Raw genomic sequence first — 20747 nt, forward strand, 5'->3', positions numbered from 1 at the left:
AGCCTGCTCAGCTTCCAAAAATATGCATCCACCTTTGGCAGAGTGCTGATTTACTGTTAATGAACTGGTATAAAGAGGCCTGAGTGGTCAGGAAATGAGAGGGTGGAAGGAAATGAGTAAAGACAATAAAGGATGGACTAGTGTTGACAGATATAGACAGACAATTAGGGAGTGAGAGAGACAGAGTGGTAATAAAACACTATTGATTTATATTTATGGTTATGGCTGATGCCCTTATCCAGAGTCTTTTACATATTAAAAACATGGGCTAAAACATACTGTTAGCAGTTTTGTACAAGGACCAATACATTTCTATATTAATTTACTAAGAATACTTTATAACAACAACATTTCTCACAAGCTTTACAGTTTTAACTTACATTTGTACACTGTTCAATTGAAATGTATCGTGGTTTTACAAAAACATTCTGTAATTTAACAGCTCTTAGATGGCAATTTCTGTAAAAATCAATAATTTCCTGGTACTCCTTTTGCTTTTTTAAATATATATTATATATATCCATTGTATAGCAGTACCACTGTAATTAACCTCCAAATTTAACCCATCATTGGCTGTGATTGTACGCACGTACATGTACACAGACACACCTGAAACGGAGGATATCAATGGCAACTTAAGGTTAGGTGCTTTACTTGAGGGAACATCACATTAGCCAGGTTATCAGGTATTGAACGAGAGACCTTCTGGTCCAATCCTGCTTCTCTAACCTGTAGGCAATGTCTGTACTTGCAAATCCATGATAAATTTAGATTATAACTACATATTAATTCAACCCAATGATCATGCTAAGGATAAATAGGATTAGGCCTATAACAAATAATACGAAAAAAACATCTTGTAATAAAATAATTTTAAAATTGTATTACACAGATCTTGCTTATTTTTCTGCAGCCAAGGCCTAAGCCTGAAGAACAGCCTCACTTGCTCCTGCTTCAGGCCTGTTAATACTGTAAAACTCCATCTCCCCCGTGATAAACAAATATATAATTTAATTAAGTTCTCAGCAGGAGCTAAGCACATCAAACATTCAGATGACCTCCACACAACTCTCCAGCTCGCTGTTAGCCAAATCACATTCATTGGCTAATGCAACAAACTGCAGAGCTGGAGCATGTGTGCAATGCTAAAATGTAGCAGCATTAGAATTCTTAGCTTTTCCTTTTTTGTTACAGTGCAATGAATAGTTTAATGGTTAAATATATTGTGTACTAATGCTTTTACCTTTCAAAGGTTCTTAAAAAAATTACATTTCATCATCTGGATGGATGGAGGATGGATGTATGGATAAATGGATGTATGGATAAATGGATGGTATGAATGGATGTATGAATGGATGGAACTGGTAATTTTGTTGTTTTTTTGTCTCAAGTAAATAAAAATGCCTTAATATATATTATTTCCATTATACATTTATAAAGCAATTCATATATTTTATAAAGTGGAGGACAGTACAATTAATTTTATCATGATCAAGATGTTGTTTTATTGTCAATATCGCACACAGCCCTAGCTCAGGGTGTCTATAATAACTGAAGTCATTGGCTATCCTAAGCTTCATTGACTCTCTAGCAGGTTACATGTTGGCACTGTTTTGCCAAGGATCGATAACTTGATAAATACCCTAGAGGTTACTTCAAAGTATAATCACGTTATGGCTGCCAATCCTGCAGTGAAACAGATTAGCTTTATTTGATCTTTCTCATTTAGGATGCTGGAAATGACTTGAGTAGAGCTTACCTGGTTACCCTAGCTTTAATCAACTCTCTTGGAGGTTGATATTGGTGTCCCATGAGTTGATTAAGACCTTAAAGGTGGTGAAAAGTCTTGACTCATTATTTTTGATGAGTCTGTAAGTAGTATACCTTTTGTCCTTCAGATTTCTGTTCTGCCATTATTATTTTTTATTTTATTTATGCAAATATCTTTATATTTCTTTCAGAAATGTGCTATATAAACAAGTTTGCTTTGTATAGTGTACGAACTGTCCCCAGAGACGAAAATGAGCTGCTCTTAAGAAAGAGATGACTGAGGGTTTCTGACTGGGGCTCTAGAGTTATCACAGACACAGCACATAGCTGCAGTGGGCAGGAGGTGTCAAATAACTGTCAGCCAAGACCAAAGGTTAAAAACAGTTTTATACTCCACAGGCTTCAGCATACAAATCAAGTTAAGTCAAGTCAATATTTGCATGGTGCTTTTTTTTTTTTTTTTTTTTTTTTACAACCTGAATTAGACAAAAAAGAAACTTAACAAATGAACCATGTATCCTTAGGTAAACAGAAACAAGGTAGGCCAAAGGTCACAGGGTCTGAAAAAGCTCCACCAGAGCTAGAGGAAGTCACATTAACAGCACATAACAGAGAGATGTCTATGTATGTAGTCACAGATGGTGTTTGCTCATACTCAAATATCTGTTAATAAACACATTTCTATAGGTATCTGATTATTCAAGCAGTCATATAAACATCATACTACATTTCTTAGATCAGAGTAAGACTCCTGATAAAGAGAGCTGGATTTTAGCTTAGTAATGACATTTCTCAGTCCATATGTACTATTAACCAGTATATTTGTGGATTCTCAGTCTGAGCATGCCAGAAAACAGACCCTGGTACTGGAATACACACTAGAGTTAGTCAGTTAGCCAGATTGTGAATACAGAATAAAAAAGGATGTATTCTTACTAAATACGTAACAGAAAATGGCTAATGATAACAACTAGGTACTAGTTTCTTCTAAAATCTGACTGGCTGACCCATGTTTAAAACTGTTATACACTATTCCACATATGAAATTTTTCATACAAATCATCAGCAACTAGGTAAAAAATCATGTTAATCATGTTTTTCATTAATTGTTCTCATTGTAACATTATGTATCAACCATACCAGATAATAAGATAATAATACTAAAACACTGTTTGACAGAAAAAAACCTTTTCATTCCAATTAATATTAATACTAAACAAAATCGCTGTTCACTGCTGCTGGTTTATAAAAGCAATAATTCACTAAAGCTTGTTTTTTTCTTACATTGATTATGCTGGGCCTCATACTGTGCCTCACCACAGTTCAGGCTTATTGATTTAATGCCCTTTGATGACCCACATATAATTGCTGACACAAGGAGGTAAGACACACTCTCACACTCATACAGACACTCACCTTGTGTTCCATACTCGTATCTTCCCTGCTGGCCTCATTCTCAGTCTCCTCTCGTCTGGCCTCGTTCACTCTCTCGGCCGGCTCGTGCACACCGTGAGACAGATCTAGGTCCCCGTCCACACTCTGCTCCCTCAAATCTCCGTTCAGCAGCGGCTGGTCTTCTGTGCTCGGCCTGCTGTCCTTTTCCATCTGGGCTAGCACCCCGTTTGCAGAGTGGGCATCAGCATGATCAGGGCTGACCGTGCTGGAGTCAGAAGGCTGGTCTGTAGGCTCTGGCTGCTTCTGACCACTCTTGTGCACTGGACTGCAATTAGGAGTTCTGACGGGTTGCTTTAGAGGAGAACCCTCCTTCCTGCGTTTGAGAGAGAGAGAGAGAGAGAGAGAGGCAGGTCAGACTACAGATAGGTCTTTCAACCAATCAGTAAAAAGCTTCTGCTCATGAACAACTGCCAACTGCTGCTGTACCGTTAACTGCCTGGAGAATGAAAATGCTAGCGGGCGAGAGAGCTAACAGGACAAAGAAAGAGAGGGAGAGAGAAAGAAAAAAAAGATAAAGAGAGAGAGAGATAGTGAGAGCAAGAGAGAACATTTGAGTGTGTCGGAGTTAAAAATACCACCCCTGTAGATGCACAAACTTCCTCTATCATGTGGGGCAGCACACTACGTGTGTGTGAGTGTGTGTGCTCTCATATGCATGTATGCATAAGTGTGTGTGTGAGTGTCTGTGTTAGTGTCTGTACTAGCGGAGGACGTGGGAGCATGCAGGTCAGAGGAGGGCTGGAGAAAAAGAGGGGAGGGGGAGGATAGGAGGAACACGTAGAGGAAGATAGAAGAGGTAGGAGAGGCACGGCTGCACTATGTCCCCAGAGATACCCTGCTGGCCTACTTCAGGTTACACACACACACAGAAAGACATCTCACACATCCACTGTCTAATGCACAGAAGTAAACCCTAGAAAGAGGTAACATCATGTTTGGCTGAAGATCTTAAATGACTAGAAGATCTAGCAAAGAAAGAAAAGACAAGAGGATTCACGAGGCCACAGTGTCACCACCCTACCATCTACAGCTCCCCAGCTCACCACAAAAGAGCTGGATGGAGCACCTCATTCCACAGAGCACAGTTCCACTGCTCCACAGATCAGTTGTGAGGGGTTTCTACCCCTCTAGCCCACACCTGGCATTAGGCATGACTGCCAATAGGTTCATGTTTATTTGCTCCAGACAGTCCTATGCTTTTTGCAATACTACAGGGACTAGATCTGTGTCAGCAATGTCATGAAAGATGTTATAATACAAAAAACTCATCAAAATGTATTATTTGTATTTTATAATGACTGAAAAAAATCGGACAGAGCTGTCATAAAATTAATGAAATAATCAGGAACAGCTAAAAATATATTGTGCTGTTTGGTTAAAGCTTCATATCTGGATTTTTTTTACATTATTTTTTGTACATAAAATAGCAAGCATCATTATTATTATTAGTGACCCAAACCTTGAAATAATAGGTTATATGTCTTTGCTGTAATGCAGACTATAATCAATGCAAAAATTAAAGTTACTATAAAATTACAGTAATTTAGCAGTATTTTAATTGATCCATCCATCATGAAATATATCTTTAAACTTGTAACTTTGTAAACAAAGTAAACATTTTGGGGCAGTTTCCAATACACTGTATTGTAAATGGATGTTTCCCATTAAAAGGAATAGTTAGTCTAAGACTAGGCTTAATCCCTATACAGGAATCCTTTTATGTAACTGAATTTAATTGCAAGTAATTACAGAGCATTTCTATGAGTCCATTCAGCTGCTGTATTAAAATGACATACACAAATAGAAATATTTGGACAGTGACAATATGTAAACATTAGTGTTACAAAACGTTTTTTTAAGCCTAACTCTAAAGACAACCTAAATATTAACCTAAAAAAAGTCTCATAATACAAACATAACATAATACAAACACTATACAGAGTATGGGGTATTGTGTTGGCCTTGGCATTGTATGGTTTTTGTCTGTTTTTTGTACAAAAAAAAAAAAAGTATGCAATACACACTCCCACATACGCACTTACACACACATCCTGCAGCTGCTTCCCAGTATATGGCCCACCTGGCCCACACAACACAGCCCTTTCCTGTACACTCAGTACAGGGTGGGCTGTAAGACCTCAGGATGGTGCAGTGCAGTGCAGTACTGTACAGCTACCAACACACATAGGCTATAGCTCTAGGTGACCTAATCTGAGTCACCTCTTTATTTAAACAGCATGAGTCACCCATTTTATTAGTGACTAATACTCTGAGACAACGCACATGAACAGTGGTAACAGACTAAAATCATGAACACCCCATGTACTGCCCATTTAAACAGATAATTAGTTAGTGTTTTCTCCTTGCACATCTCCCTCTTTCTGAAGCCCTCACAGAGATAATTAAATATCCACATAGTAAAATCATTTACACTCACAACTGAAAGTAAAGCAAACTCAATGTCTGAGGTTTAAATAAGATGAACCACTATGATCTCCACAGCTAATCTCACCACCACACATTCAAAGACTGTCTAGTCTAGAAACTCTTGAGACTAGTGACACAATACAGAACCTACTCCTACACAAAACTGTAGCTAAGTAAAAAGTCATCAGACCTGCAAGACAAACAGGATGTATGATTGTGTGCGTCTGTGTGTATTTATAGAATATACATCAGGACCTGCTGCCCTTTTGTGGGTGGCACATGATTCCATGGGGCTTAACTAGTTTTGTCAGACTTCATTTTATAATATTGAGGTAACTAAAAGGTGTCTTTTATGTGATTTTATGTTAACAAGTAAAAATAAAAACAGAAAGTCAGTAGCTTTGCATTACAGAAAGCTAACTGTACTAAAATGCAACAAAGATAATTCGAAGCTACTCCTAAAGAGAGAGTGGGTAGCATTCTGTTGTGAGTTGCTGTGATCTGTTGGAGACTAGCTGACTAGTTTTGCCTTGCTAAAGACTAGGTATAGCTCTCAGTTAGCCGCGCTAATGAATGAGTTGCTAGATAACTTTAAATTAGTGTAGTTAGAGAGTGATTAGCTTTGTATTAGCCTTGTTGATGAGCCAGTTATAAATTAGCCTTACCACAGAGTTAATAGATTTTGTAGTAGCGTTGTTAGAGAGTAAGTAGTTCTAAATTAGCCCTGCTAGACAGTGAATAGTTTTATATTAGCCCTGTAAGTAGTTTTGAATTAGCCATAATAGACAGTCAATAGTTTTGCAGTTCTGAATTAGCCTTGCTACAGGGTCATTATCTCAAACTAGCCTTGCTACAGAGTGAGGAAAATGTTGCTTTGAACCAAATTAATGTACTAGTTAATTCTAGTACAGCATTTCTTAATAGATATTTTAGTCACTCTTTCCTGCACATTTTAGTTCATTGCATTTGAAATACATTCCCTGCAACTGTGACATCACCTGAATCACACAAACAGCAATATGTCCTGGTGTTGCTTAGATATCACAAGCTAACTGCTAGATATGAGCATTTAGCCATGTTATCATTACCATTCACATTTCCTCACCATATAATATAATGCAAGATTAATAAACCTTTATTTAAACATGACTTTTAGAACATGGGTTTCTTCTTTCTATCATACATTGCAGAATTCAGGGTATTGAGAAATACTTCTCTAGTATATTTAGCCTTTTCTGATCGTGTTGAAGATATATACTGCATATATTATCACAATATGATATATCTCAGCTTGTAGCTTTATTTGTAGAAATTGAGTGGTCTATTATATGTGACTCTCTCTATTAATCAAGCATTAATAATCTGTCTGACCTAAAATCTATATTTAAAGCATGCCCACATAGTAAAGCTCAGTCACAACAACTGAAAGTATGACAAAAACAATTATGTTGCAGCAAGAAACAAAAAAGCCTTCACACAGAGGTGAAATAGAGCTTAAGATACACAGACAGCTCAAAAGAATGCAGGCAGAAGGAAATAACATCTCAAAAAGGAACGATGGCATAAATCAGACTGTTAATCACCCTCTTAGCTGAAATCCTCCAGCAGGGTGCAGAAGAACCTCAGTTACATTGTCGCAGAGAGCAACGCGACACATAAAACAGACTTGAAGAGATACCAGTTAAGATATTCCTACCTGTGTTTAGCTTTCATCATCTAAAGCTTAATAGTTTTAAGTGTCAATCTCATCTTCAACAAACACTGCAGCTGTTCTGCCACTTCGAAACCTCTTTCTTTCTCAACCCCCCTCTTGAGACACATCGCTAGTGGGAGTCACCCAACTTCTCTTTCTTGATAAAGTCTTCCTGTACAAGAACCAGAAGCTAATGTTTCTTTTTTTTACCCCCTCATCCTCTTCTTCATTACATCATTTAACTTCAACATGTGGCAGTTCTTCCGATATGATGTAAATGTGGTAATGATCATACCTTGTTTTTAAATGAAAAATGATATAAGACTAAATGCTGAGAGATAATTATAAGAAAAACTGCTTATATATGATTGTGTAGACATTCCACACCTCTCTCACCCAAAGCAGTCCACGTCAAAGCACTCTAGACAGACAGCACAGACAACCACAGAGAGTTAACAAAGACACACCAGAAATAGTCATAACCAGACCAATCTTCTCACAATAAATATCTGTATACTGTCCTTGAAACATCTAGAGACTTGGTGCCTTTTTTTGAAAACAGATTTTTTGGCCTTCTTTTTCTAAAATTGTCAATGTTAAAGGCAAATAAACACCAGAAAGAATTGAGTCCTTAACAAATAAACCATTTGCTCTATGACAATATGTCAGACAATTATCACAAATACAGTTGCCTAATAGTTTGGGCATCCCAAAAAGTGAAAAAGGGAAAAAGCCATGTAATTTCCAAAAGGTATATAGTTAAATATGACACATTTCTGTAATATCTTAAGCAACATTACATTTTTACTTGTAAGTTTTACAGTTTCCAAAGCAAACCTTCTCCCTCACCCCTTCTCCCTAACAAAAAGGCTTCTAGTTCTTTGAGTTTCTTGGCTTGGCTTGCTGCATTGTTCTTTGGAGGGTTATCAACAGATTTATGATGATGTTCAGGTTGGAGAACTGTGCAGGACAAAGAAACGGTTTTCCATTATGGATTCTGAGGCGTGTTTTTTTTGTGGACAAGCCATAACCCTAACCAGCTAATTAAGGCTTGTGAGCTTGGTAAAGTTATCTGAGAGACTAAACCTTTTGGAGCACCCAAACTTTTGCGTGGTGCGCCTTTTTCTCTCTAAAATTGCACAAAAAATAAATAAAATAAAAAATATATTGTTATATGCAAAATATAATACACAGATCTGGTTAAAAACATGTTTAACCTTCAACTTTATGCCCCTTAGAAGATAATCTACTCCAGTATTCACAATAAATGCAATGAAGAATTTAATCCATAATTACACTAATTATGCTGTTATTAAACAGACGGCGTGTGGATACCTGTTCTCCTCAAAGCGGCTGATGAGATTGGACACCCGGCCCTTCCCGCCGCCTCCTCCTCCCTCCTCCATCCTGGAGCTAAAGGGTGGGGCCCTGCCTAGTGGCTTGCAGAGCTCTGTCACCGGACTCTGGAGGTGCAGTGGTTTAGGAGGCACTAAAGGTCAGGACAGGTCAGGGAGAAAAAACGTCACATAGTGAGGTTATAATACTGTATATGAATTCTTAATAAGTATGTTATTTGGCATTCAAGCAACAAATGCAACAAAAGTCACTTATTTTATATTAACAATAAATTAATTAAAAAATTACAATATTTAACAAAATAATTGCAATATTAATATTTTTTTCCAATCATGAAGCCATATCATGTCATATGATATCCATCTAATCACAATGTATTCATGTCAGTAAAAAATACACTACATGGACAAAAGTATTGGGACACTTTCTCACTCATTGTTTCTTCTGAAATCAAAGTTATAAAACAAGAGTTTATCTTGTTTTTTTGTTGGAATAACTGTCTCTACTGTCAAGAGAAGGCTTTTCTACTAGATTGTTTAACATAGATTTGATTGCATTCAGCAACAATAACATTTTATAAGGTCAGGATTACACCTACACCTTATGCCAAACTCCCTGACTCATAACAAAATGGAGCACCTTCATTCCACAGCTCAATGCTGGGGGCTTTATAGCCTTCAAGACCAAACCTCGCATTACGCATTGTGCAAACATGTTCCTGTTTATCTGCTCCAGACAGCCCTATTCTATTGGCTGTACTACAGTACTAGGCAAGGTGCATGAGTATGCATTACACCTGTGTCAGCAATAGGTGCAATTTAAACTAGCTGTATGCAATCAATAGAACGGGTATCAGCAAACCACATCCTAAAATGAACACAAACTAAGATTAAAGTCATTGGAAGCGAATTAAAATTTTATAACTGCAGTGCCTGCAAAGCACCATAAGATGGTGGAAGTGCTTCATTGCAGCAAACTGGCCAATGCTGGAGGAGGGTGAGCACACACACACACACACTCCAACACTGCTGGTTTCCTCCAGCTGTGGAAGTGCGTTAAGCATCACATACAATATCTCTCAATACAGGCAATAATCATGCTCTAGTATGCACTCATTCACTGCACATTGCACTTCCTACCATGTTTGATTTGGACCTTTGGAATGAATAGTTTGGTCCAAACTAAAACAGCAGGTGTAGAAGGTGCAGCAAAACAAAGGTCCCAACAAAAGAGGTCATATCGGTCTAGGTGAACTGAACCATGGTTTGGTTTGTTGTAGGGCCGCACGGTATATATATATATATATATATATATATATATATATATATATATATAAAAAAAAACTGACATTGTGATATCTTGTTATTATATATATATATATATATATATATATATATATATATATATATATATATATATATATATATATATATATATATATATATCCACACACACACACATATATGTTATATATATATATTTGTTATTTGTAAGTAAGGTCAGGATAACACCTACACCTTATGTCAAACTCCCTGACTCATAACAAAAGTACTGGATGGAGCACCTTCATTCCACAGCTCAATGCTAGACACGATATATTGCGATATATATATAGCAATATATTTTTTTAATCATTTTTTTCCTACAGACATCAATGATTTAACATATAAAAGACTGGAGTAAACAAATACAATCTACCTTTTGTAGATATATTATGAAAAATGAGAATCACTTTTCAAAAATCCCAGGTATCTATATTTGCATGTCCTGCTATGCAGCCCTAGTTTGTTTGCTGTGTAAAACCACGTTTTTGAAGCTTATGCAGACTCTCCTCGTCTATTAAACAATAGTAAAAGAAAATAACTGGTGCTGTGTCGAGATCTGACCTCTCTTTGTGCATCTGTGCATTAAGCAGCAGTATGGGCACAATAGATTATACTGGTGACTCCTATGCCTACTCTAACTGTAGACTAACCTTTAATTATAAACAGAAATAAAAGCAATCCGAGGGTAATGTCTTAAACTATTTCTGATGTGTGATGGATGTGCAATTGAATGGAGTCCTGCAGGGAGGCAGAATTCTGTACAACCCCTTGAAGGACAACTCATCAAATTCACAACATGCCAACCTCTAAACCACACCCTCTTGTCTTTGCCACAGTTCTTAGTGTGCTCACTAACCTGCAGTGTAAAAATGAAACCACATGTATACAGTAAACTTTGGTTAAAATCTTGCTTTTAACATTCAGGTGTAAAAGTTCAGCATTTCATTACTAATGTTGAGTTTCTTTATCTCTTCTCTTTAAGCTTTATTTTGTCTAAACAACAGAGAGCCTGCAGTCATCCCATTTTCCTGAGCATCTTGATTTAAGAACACTAGCTCACTCTGGTGAGTAGGGCACTCATTGCTCTACTGCAGTCAAGCTACGATGACAATGCTGAATAAGAACCTTTTTAATCTGTCTGGCTTCATTCACTCCTCAAGGACCTTTATGATTATGTTAATCCCCTGTCAGTGGGCCTTAAAGAGGATGGTCGAACCAGTTTATACTTAAGCTCAACAAATAAAAGCAGTCTCAAATTAACCTTCATCAATGACAAACTAGCCAAGCTAATCATATACAACTCTGTCTCAATGAACAATATTTTGTACTTTTTGACGTCAACAAAGAAATTACACAGTTACAGCACCAGGACATGGACTCCCCATGGCTTCTAAAGGTGTCCGGTGATATCTGGCACCATATCTTGGCAAGATGTTAGAAGCAGATCATGTGTATGTTGTGAGATGAAGCCTCAATAGATTGTATTTCCTTGGACTTTCAACAAATCATCTTCAAGAACTGACTGTTTACTTTTTTAGTTAAAACCTACATTTTATAGGTTTTTAATGTTATGGTAGATCTAAATAAGACCTTTACAGTCAGGTACCACTTTCCTGCGTGAACCCTGAGTGATTTAATTTATGAATATAGCGACACTAAGTGTCCAACAGTTTGTAGACACCCTTTTAATTAATGCATTTAGCTCACAGAGATGTGCAAATGCACACACACAGATTGTCTAGTTCCTGTAGAGGTCAATATGGCCAATAGAATTGGACTCCTTGGAGCAGATTAAACATGACCCCATTGCCACAAAGTTTAATGCCAGGTGGGGGCATCCCATACGTTTGGGACAAGCTGGGGAGTGGCGGATTAAGTGGGGCATTTATTTACCGAACTGTTGAGCAAACAATGCTCTTAATGCTCTTAAATTCTCAGAGCAATACTCCAAAATCTAGCAGAAAGCCATTTCTGGATAGTTGACACAATTATTTAAAAAAAAAAAAGTAAGGTAAACTCTTTCAAATACCCTTAATTTCAGAGGAAACACTGAAATGAGATGTCCTGATACTAATCCATCTATAGTGTTAGTTCAGCTGTTAGTATTTGTTAGTTCAGCTGTTTCAATGTTATGTTTTCTATGCTTTTGGCTTCTATCTCTCCATTGGCCTTCTAGTGGTATTCACACACTGTTGATCACATGTGATCACTGAACACTGCAGTGTGACGTAAGTAGGTGTAGATACATGCAGGTGAAGTTTTGCATGTTGTGGTTTGTATTGAAGAGATAAACTCTTTGTGGGCTTTACCGTGTGGTTTGAGATGCTGAGGGAGGTGGCGGCCCGAGCCTCTTCCATTTACTCCACTGGAGCTCTTGTTACTGCCTCTGCATCCCCGACTCAGCTTCTGACTACGACGTTCTCCGGGGCTACTGCCAGGATCTGAAAAAAAAGAGAGCGAGAAAGAGGATGAACTCAAGGTTTTTCTTTCTCAGTACGGGACTAGCAGAGGTACCGGTCTTATATTTAAGAACAGTACAGACAATAATGCTAATTGTGTTCTGACTGCTAGATCTGTGAATGTATTTGAAGCAAACAGAAGATCAGGGAAGCCTGAAGTGGAAAATAACAGATAGATATTATACATCAGTAACTGATTAAAGACATGATGGACAAATACAGGCTTTTTCACAAACATAAGGTCAAGTATTACTGATGAAGCTAGAAAAGTTGACAACCCTAATCTCAGATGATTTAGTATCTACACTCATATCAGCTACAATTCTACCTGCCATCCAAAATGCACAGTGTGTTCTGCTAACGGAGGCCTCCTAGGTACCTGTGCAGTCTCTTCTCATCTCAAAACTCATCTACTGCAACTCACTCCTGGCAGACCTTCCTATGTGTGCCATCAGCCCCCTGCAACTAGTTCAGAATGCGGCAGCTAGACTCATCTTTAAACCTTCTAAAGTTTAGCAGTATCACCCTCTTGCTATGTACCCTTCACTGGCTTCCAGTAACAGCCTGCATCATATAAAAAACCCTGACACCAGCATACAAAAAAAGCCAAAACTGTTCCAGCCCTAGTTCCCTGAAGCCAATTCTCCAAACCCAATCTGTACCTTGAGCCCTTCATGCTCTGAGTATGTTGACCCCTCAGGGTGCATTGAAGACAAGCATCCTGGCTATTCTCTGTCTGGTCACCATGGTAGAGGAATGAACTTCTGGACCTTGAGGCCTTAAATGTCAGCTTCTTTTGTGAGCACTTATTAAAGAACTATATTGCCAGAATGCCAAATATTTATATAAATATATATTTATATATATTTTAAATCCATATGGTGTACTATGATGTTGGTTTAGCTTTTGCAGCTAGAACAGATCCAGCTCTTCAGGTAAAACTTTCCACAAGGTTTAGGAGTGTGTTTATGGGACTATTTGAGCATTCTTCCAGAAGTGCATGTGTGTGGCTCCAAACCCAGACTTCCCAGATGTCCATCAGACTGCCAGGCTCCACTTCTCTAGACACCAGTGGGAGTGTGCTTTACACCAATGCAGTTGCTCAGCCATGTACACCCATGTCATAAAGCTCTTTGTGCACTGTTCTTAAGCTAACCTGAGGTCATAAAATCTGAAGGCCTGTAGCGAATGAATCTGCAAAAAGTAGGCAAAATAGTTTCTGGTAGTAGTAGAGCTCCAGAGCCTAGAATGCTGTGTCCATCAATACTAGACTTATATGATCCAAGTTAATGACTAAGCAGTGGGTAAGGGTGTCTGCCAAATGCCATACATGTGATGTAATGTCTATGTGTCCAACTAAGAAAATGCATCTACTGTTTACCAGGTCCTTCAACATTCTTTAGCTATTACACTGATGTTTTTTTTTTTTTTTCAGTTAGCATGGTGTGTGCATTCTATTCCCATGTGTTTGTGCGGAAGTGAAAAGTATGAGGTTTAAGTTAAGGTTTGTAAGGTTTCTAAAATGTGTCATGGTCAACAGAAAAGTGACCCTGAAACCGGCTATGACTCAAGAGAGAACTTGAAGCAACCTTCGTGTAAGCCATCTTGTTCCTCTCTGGAAAAAAGTTATCTTCACTGGTTTACTGTAAGTGAAATGAGGCACTTGTGGAAATGTTTTGACTTGTTGTGTAATGCCTTGCATCTGAGGTTTATAATTCAGTCATAAATCCCAAATGTACAAACTCCTGTGGATTTTTTGGTCACTTGGTTTATCTAAATATAAGGAGTTCCTTATATTTATCTTATCTTAGGGCCTATGTAACTGACGTTAATTATGGCGGCAATAAAGTTACGAAACTGACTTTATAATAGGGGGGTTTATAAGTTATATTTGATAAATTTGATATTTGGTCATGTGACACTGAGTAATGCTCAAACCCCCTCAGTAAAAACACGGTGGGAGAAAATTTCAAGAGCAATGTCCCATGAGTTTAATGGACTAAAAGAATGTAAACAGATTTCTAATCTCAGACCAGCCAGAGGAAAATAGCAGATAATTAGAGCTGGCTATTTTTACTACCATGGTTTCACCACAAGATGAGAATGGCTCTCACAAGAATTAGAATAGAAAAAAAAAAAAAAAAGAGATTACACATGTCCCACGCTTCACTGTTCACTGCTAAAACAAGGATGAAGCCTATCCCTCATAAACAAATAAATGACTGTATTCCAAATATAAAACGTTTCCAAAATATGAGATGTTCCAGAGCAGACTCACATGACCCACTGGCATCACAGAGAAGCCTATTTAGCCCCTGAGCATTAGACTTTGTTAGGGAGCATATCTTGCTCATCTCGTTTCTTTTTCGTGTACCACCAACTAATACCTATGGGATGAACTGGGGTGCCATTAGTGATCCAGAATTAATCTTCCAACCTCAGAACCTGACCTCACTAATCCTGTTGTGGTTGAACACAGTTCAATCCTTACCACAATGTTCCAACAACTAGTCTGAATCTGTTTCCAGATGAGAAGAAGCAGTTATTGTAGAAAACAGAGGATGGTTTTAAGTATTGTCCTGTATTTTAGAACAAACACTGGATGAGCAGGTGTCATATTTCAGTTTGTATATGAGGCAGTCAGAATGCATTAGAAATTCCATTTTAAGGTTTTTCCTAAGCATAAAACATAAAACACTTTTTAAAAATATAAGGTGTACTGTGTAGGTTTACTAAATGTATATCTAAATCAGTTAATTCCATAAATGGTGCAAATATACAAACATAGTCCTAGTTTAAAGAGAAAAAGTAACTTAAAAAACTAAAAAAAAAAAATAATAATAATAAAAAAAAATCTAATTAATTAATTTACACTGTAAAGCAGTTCCCCACTGAAGACTTTTAATAGTTCCGTTACCTTCTGAAAATGCTCCTTACTGCTGTGAGCTGATAAAAAATATTCATTAATGGCACCTATAAAGCAGTGGTTCCCAAACCTTGCACTGGAAGACCCCCTGCCCTGCACATTTTACTGGTTTCCTGCTCTAAAACACTGTCTTCCACTCAGGATTGGTCTTGATAATTAGCAGATTATAGCTGGTTTTGGTGTGTTGGGAGCAGGGTGAACACTATATCATTTAAGCATCGCCATCGCAATGTGCACAAGTGTAATCGCAGGACGTGCAAAGTCACTTAAGGCAATTAAATCAAACACGTCTTGTTGCAATAGTTTGATTCTTGACAAAAGAGTTAGATACAGAATGTTGTCTCTGTGTCTGTGTGAGTGACAGGCTGCTGCTGTTGCCTGAGTAGTGCAAGAAGGAGGGGGTGCGCTTTGGGGTTGGGCTGGAGTAAACACATGGTAACCGCATGGCCTCCATCCACATGGTTGGTCACATGCTTGTAAACGCACATGTCGAAAGCTGTGCACCTCAGTCCAGCACAGTTTTGCACAAATATTTCCAGTTACAGCTGAATTTACGCTTTTAATCCGAGAAAAAATATCTTATTTACCTTTTAAAAAGCCATATAAATGCCTGATTAAAGGGCTGATTACTATTGTTTTGCTGTTTTCCTCTGGTTTTGAGTGCTCTTTGCGGACTCGGCTCTTGATCGATCCGGACACAAGACAGCACATGGGTGGGGGGGAGCTGGTAAAGTCATGGGCCCTCCATTGTTTAATATATATATATATATATATATATATAGTCGAAAAAAGAAAAAAAATCCAATATTGAGAAGCCCTAGACTGAACATAGTTTGGCCTGCACAGCCAGAATAATAACACAATGGTCCCTGATGCTATGTCCTTCACTAAAAACTAAAAACTGCTCTGCCTCACAGCCTTACGGAAATGAAGCATCTTCTGCCTATTAAAGCAAAGCATGTGCGCAGTAAGTTATTACCCAGCACAAAGAGGACATTCTCTGGTATTTGACTACTGTACATCTCACCCCAAATAGCCTGCAGGCCTATTAATGTCTGACCATGAACGATGCTGCTGTGTCTGCTGTCAACACACTGGGGGGTTGGGGTAGGGGGCTTTAGTGGCTGAGTGACAGCTTAATGAGTGACTGGCTGTTTCAGCTTTGAGCTGGCCTTGTTTATGACCCACAAGTGGTCATTAAGAACTATAATCACTGATATATTTATATGCATTTGTGAAAAGGTTATGGATCTGGGAAATGCACAGACTCTCTTTAATCTGAAAGCAACCAAAATGCATGCATCTCTTTAGTGGCATGTCCACAATCTCAAACACACAATCACACAGACCTGCACCCATCTATTTGTCGTTTTTTCGTCCCTCGTTCCTCCTATTTACTCCCATTCAATCTCAGCCCTTCTTCTATAGAGTTACACTGTGTACATCCAAAAGGAAAACAGATACTTCTCTTTCTCTTATAAGAAAAACATCAGTTGTCTGGATTTTGTTGTAGAAATGAATCACCAGTAGAACAGTGTTGCCTGGGGCAGTGGAAGGGTTAGATGCCTTAAGCAAGGGCTTACAACCAAAAATATCTAGTAATGCTGCATTCCATTTGAATTTAAACTAAAATATTAAGCTGAAACCTCCGCACAGTATGGATTTCATACTCAGAACTGTAAGATCAAATTTTAAGATGATTACTTGTGTCTTATTAAATTAGTCATACAAATTGTCCAACTTTTATCTTTAGAAATGTTTTCATGTTGTTTAAATGAGCAAATAACTGTATAATGTGTTGTTTTCAACAGGTATTGCTAACAATGCTATCTTGTGACAATGCTAACAATAATAACCTGGGACATAATAAGCGGAACATATTTTGATTGGATTTGCCATAAAGCTCTGATAAATAACTGTCAAACTGGTTGTGGTTAACATTACAATAATAACCTGGTAACAGTAAAACTGGGGCATATTTTGGATTGATTTGCTATAAAACAGTGTTAAATGACCTCATATTCTTGAGCTGACTGTATTTCTTTTTGGAAATCTACAGTTATTTGATCGTTTAAGCTGAATAGTATCAATTTAGGGGTGATGTCATTCTCAGCATCAACATTTGACATCTCAGGTTAATGGAATGCAGCATTGGAAATCAGGGAATCTGAAGCCCCTCAAAACACAGAGCTCAGAACTTAAACTTGTAATTTCTGTTGTAAAAAGCAGTGTTAACAATAAAAAATGTATTTAATTTGCAATCCCAATTTAAACGGCAGACTTGATGGCAGCAACACATCTCAAACATTGGGATGGGGAAAATAAAGACTGCACAATTAAGTAGTACTAATATAAACAGCTGCCATTGTAACAATTTACAATTAATTCACATTTTAAAGAGACAGAGTCTCTCAGAAGCAAAGACACAGTGAACTGTGTTCACATACAGTGATTAATGAGTCCATAGAGTGATTTCCAGTACAGAATCATGCCTGAGGGTACGAAGATCACCAGCATTCAATACTAACCGGTAGCCATTTAATTTTATTGTGTACTGTAGATGATGGAATATCCAATGTTCCTCCAGTTATTGAAGTTAGTTATGGAAAGGGAGTTTTTTAGAATTGCAGATGTAATTACAACAAGAAGCTGTGAGTCATGCTGTACCAGGCGAGTGAAAGGTCTATCCCAAAACAGAATCAGCTATAGTTTTCTGAGAGCAACACAATACTTCCTCCACTACACTTCCTCATTCATCTCAGCATTTCAGCTTGTGCAAAGTCCTGTGCCCACTAGCCCAGACAGACGTGTAATAATGACAGAGACTCTGTGTTTGTTTATCCGTGAGTGTGTGTGTGTGTGCGAGAAATAGAATGACCAATGAGAAAGCCCACTCAGGTGAGTCGAGGGGTTAACCTCAGGGTATAGCCTTGCTTTATCCCTTGTAAGAGGTTTCCATAGCGACCAGCTCCCACCTTTCATCAGCTCTTGAAGCGGAGGATGATATGAACATGCTCCACAGAATAGCAAAAAGAGACCAATAGAAAAAAGGTCCATGTCAGATTCATGATGTGTTTTAAACTGCAGAATTATTCACAGCACTGCTTGTATAATGATGGATCTCATTGTCGTAAACTGAAAAATCCCAAATAAAAAAAAAAGTTGTAGAAAAAACATTCCTGAAAAACATAAGAGAATGTCAGAATCTTTGTACAAACGTAGTGAGTTTGTAAGAAGATTTTTTCTTAAGAATTGTTGGTAAATGAGTCCCAGTGTTCTTGTCTTATTGTGACGAATTTCATTCATGACCATATGACTGCTTAGAAAAATTTGATGTTCCAAGTTTCTTCAATATAAACTGTATGAAGTGGCTGATGAGTCAGGTTTGCATCCCAGTGCAACGCTATCAGTGTGTCCGCAAACTAAAAATTAAATTCAATAAATTGTTGCATTAAATATATAGATGGGGTTAAACATTCTAAATTATTTTTCTTTTTTAAATGTAATTATTTATGTTAATTTGTACAAAATTTCAAAATCTACATAGTCAGTAATAGTCATTATAATGACTAATCCAGTTGCAGCTGGATGCTAATCTGTGAGAGAACCCTTGTAATCCTCATAAATATTCCTATAAAATAATTTAGTTACAAGAGAAGTAAAAGTCAATTTTGTACAAGAAAGCAGAAGCGGGATGTAATAATCTTATTGAAAACTTTATGTAGGTGTAGAGAAATGTTTTATGTATGTTATAAGCTTTTTCATAAGTAAGAACTAAAGTCATGTTTTAGAATGAAATTCACAATAATAAGAAGAATTTGTGTTACTTACTGTTATTGTAACTGAAATATCACCAAAGCACTGATATCTAAGTACTACTGAATCGAAAATCAAAACTAACTGGGTTCTTTCGAATCAAAATCTGAAAAATCAGTGGGACTGGGAAATCAGTAGTAAAACCTAGTCCTAATATAGATATTTACATTTCCAGCATTTGTGTGATGCTCTTGTCCTGGGTGATTTTTTTTTTTATTATTGTATGAGAGTTTGATTAGTGAGGTTTAACTGGATGAAGGAAACAACAATTGTACTCATTATGGGAGAAAAGTTTGATTTCAAATTTTTAAGGATCTTTCATTGCTGAAGCATTCTGACTGAAGTTTGTGTGCAAAAAGATAAATATTGTGTATCGAGAAAATATTAACAAATATTGTGATATGATTATTTTACCATATTGCCCAGACCTACATGGACCACTTGTATATTTTACCATCATCATATCATTTAGTTCATCAAAGAATCTAAACATTCTGTTGAAGTGAATAAAGAGAAGAAACTGTGAATATACTAAATCATAGTACTTAGTAAGGGAGAGTACTAGGAAAACTGGCTTTATGATCGGTCACTACTGATGTCTTTTATCTGCCTGTCAAAAAAATAGTGATAATATTTTAATATTAAATATGGTGATGCAACAGTTTACAGTATTGCCCAGCCCTGTTCCACACGTAAGAGAGTAGTGTTGGGGGTGTGTGGTAGAGCTGTACAGTAAGTGTGCTCACTGTAAATGAACCAAACAACTAATCAACAACAAAGCACAGTAGCAATCAGAGAGTAAGAACACCCTAAATGAATCCTGTATTTCAGAACCAGCTATAAAGTAGCTTTACAGACACACTGCTGGTTTTACAAGAAATCATGCTTTACCAGAGCAGCAGAGATAAATTAGTCAACTAAAATGTGTGAGATAGATGTTAACACCCTTTTTTTATCCCCCTGTAGAAGGAAATGATCACAAGACTATTAATACTAAAGAGGAGGCCTTGGGTCTCAGCTGAATTTAACAAAATCTTGCTTGTAAAACAAAATAGTGACTCTTCGAGTTGAAACGTATTACAGCTTAGATTCAGGGGGCAGGCATGACAGTGATCAATAGTGGGGTGAAAATGGGATTTTAAAAATGCAGTGAGGCACAGCTAGACTATTTTAAACTCGGTGTGGTAAAATCTCTACATTTTAGTATAGACCTCAAGGAAGCAGGTCATGAACACTTTATGTAAGATATAATTATTTTTTTATTAAAAAATGCATTCAGCTTTTAATAGGTTGCACCTGTTGTTGACACAGATGTGCAAATGCACACAAATACAAACACAGCTTGTCTATAGTTCCGAATAGTACAGAAGTATTGCCAAAAGAATACAACCCCTTGAAGCAGATAAGCTTGAACCTATGAGCACCATTCGCCCAATGCCAGGGATTGGCTATAGAGGGTATAAAGCCGCTATTACTGTCCTTTAGGTCAGTGGAACTGTGTATTTTTTTGGAATGAGATG

At 37.3% G+C, this 20747-nt stretch overlaps 1 protein-coding gene across 6 annotated transcripts in view; it reads right to left on the reverse strand.

Moving 5' to 3' along the window:
• fgd4a (FYVE, RhoGEF and PH domain containing 4a) overlaps positions 1–20747 on the reverse strand; it is an 83997-nt gene that overhangs the window by 13723 nt on the left and 49527 nt on the right. For 4 of the 6 annotated variants that reach the window (XM_022679603.2, XM_022679608.2, XM_022679604.2 and 1 more), the window contains 3 exons: positions 12336–12467; positions 8681–8834; positions 3187–3538 (listed from right to left, as the gene is read on the reverse strand). In XM_022679603.2, coding sequence (XP_022535324.2) covers positions 3187–3538; positions 8681–8834; positions 12336–12467 — 638 coding nt within the window. Of the gene's footprint in view, positions 1–3186; positions 3539–3651; positions 3671–7348; positions 7429–8680; positions 8835–12335; positions 12468–20747 lie in introns of those variants that run through there. The other 2 variants (XM_022679607.2, XM_049483264.1) reach the window with 2 other exon arrangements.

Source organism: Astyanax mexicanus, chromosome 9 (assembly GCF_023375975.1).
Source record: "Astyanax mexicanus isolate ESR-SI-001 chromosome 9, AstMex3_surface, whole genome shotgun sequence".
In the NCBI taxonomy this organism is placed as follows: Eukaryota; Metazoa; Chordata; class Actinopteri; order Characiformes; family Acestrorhamphidae; genus Astyanax; species Astyanax mexicanus.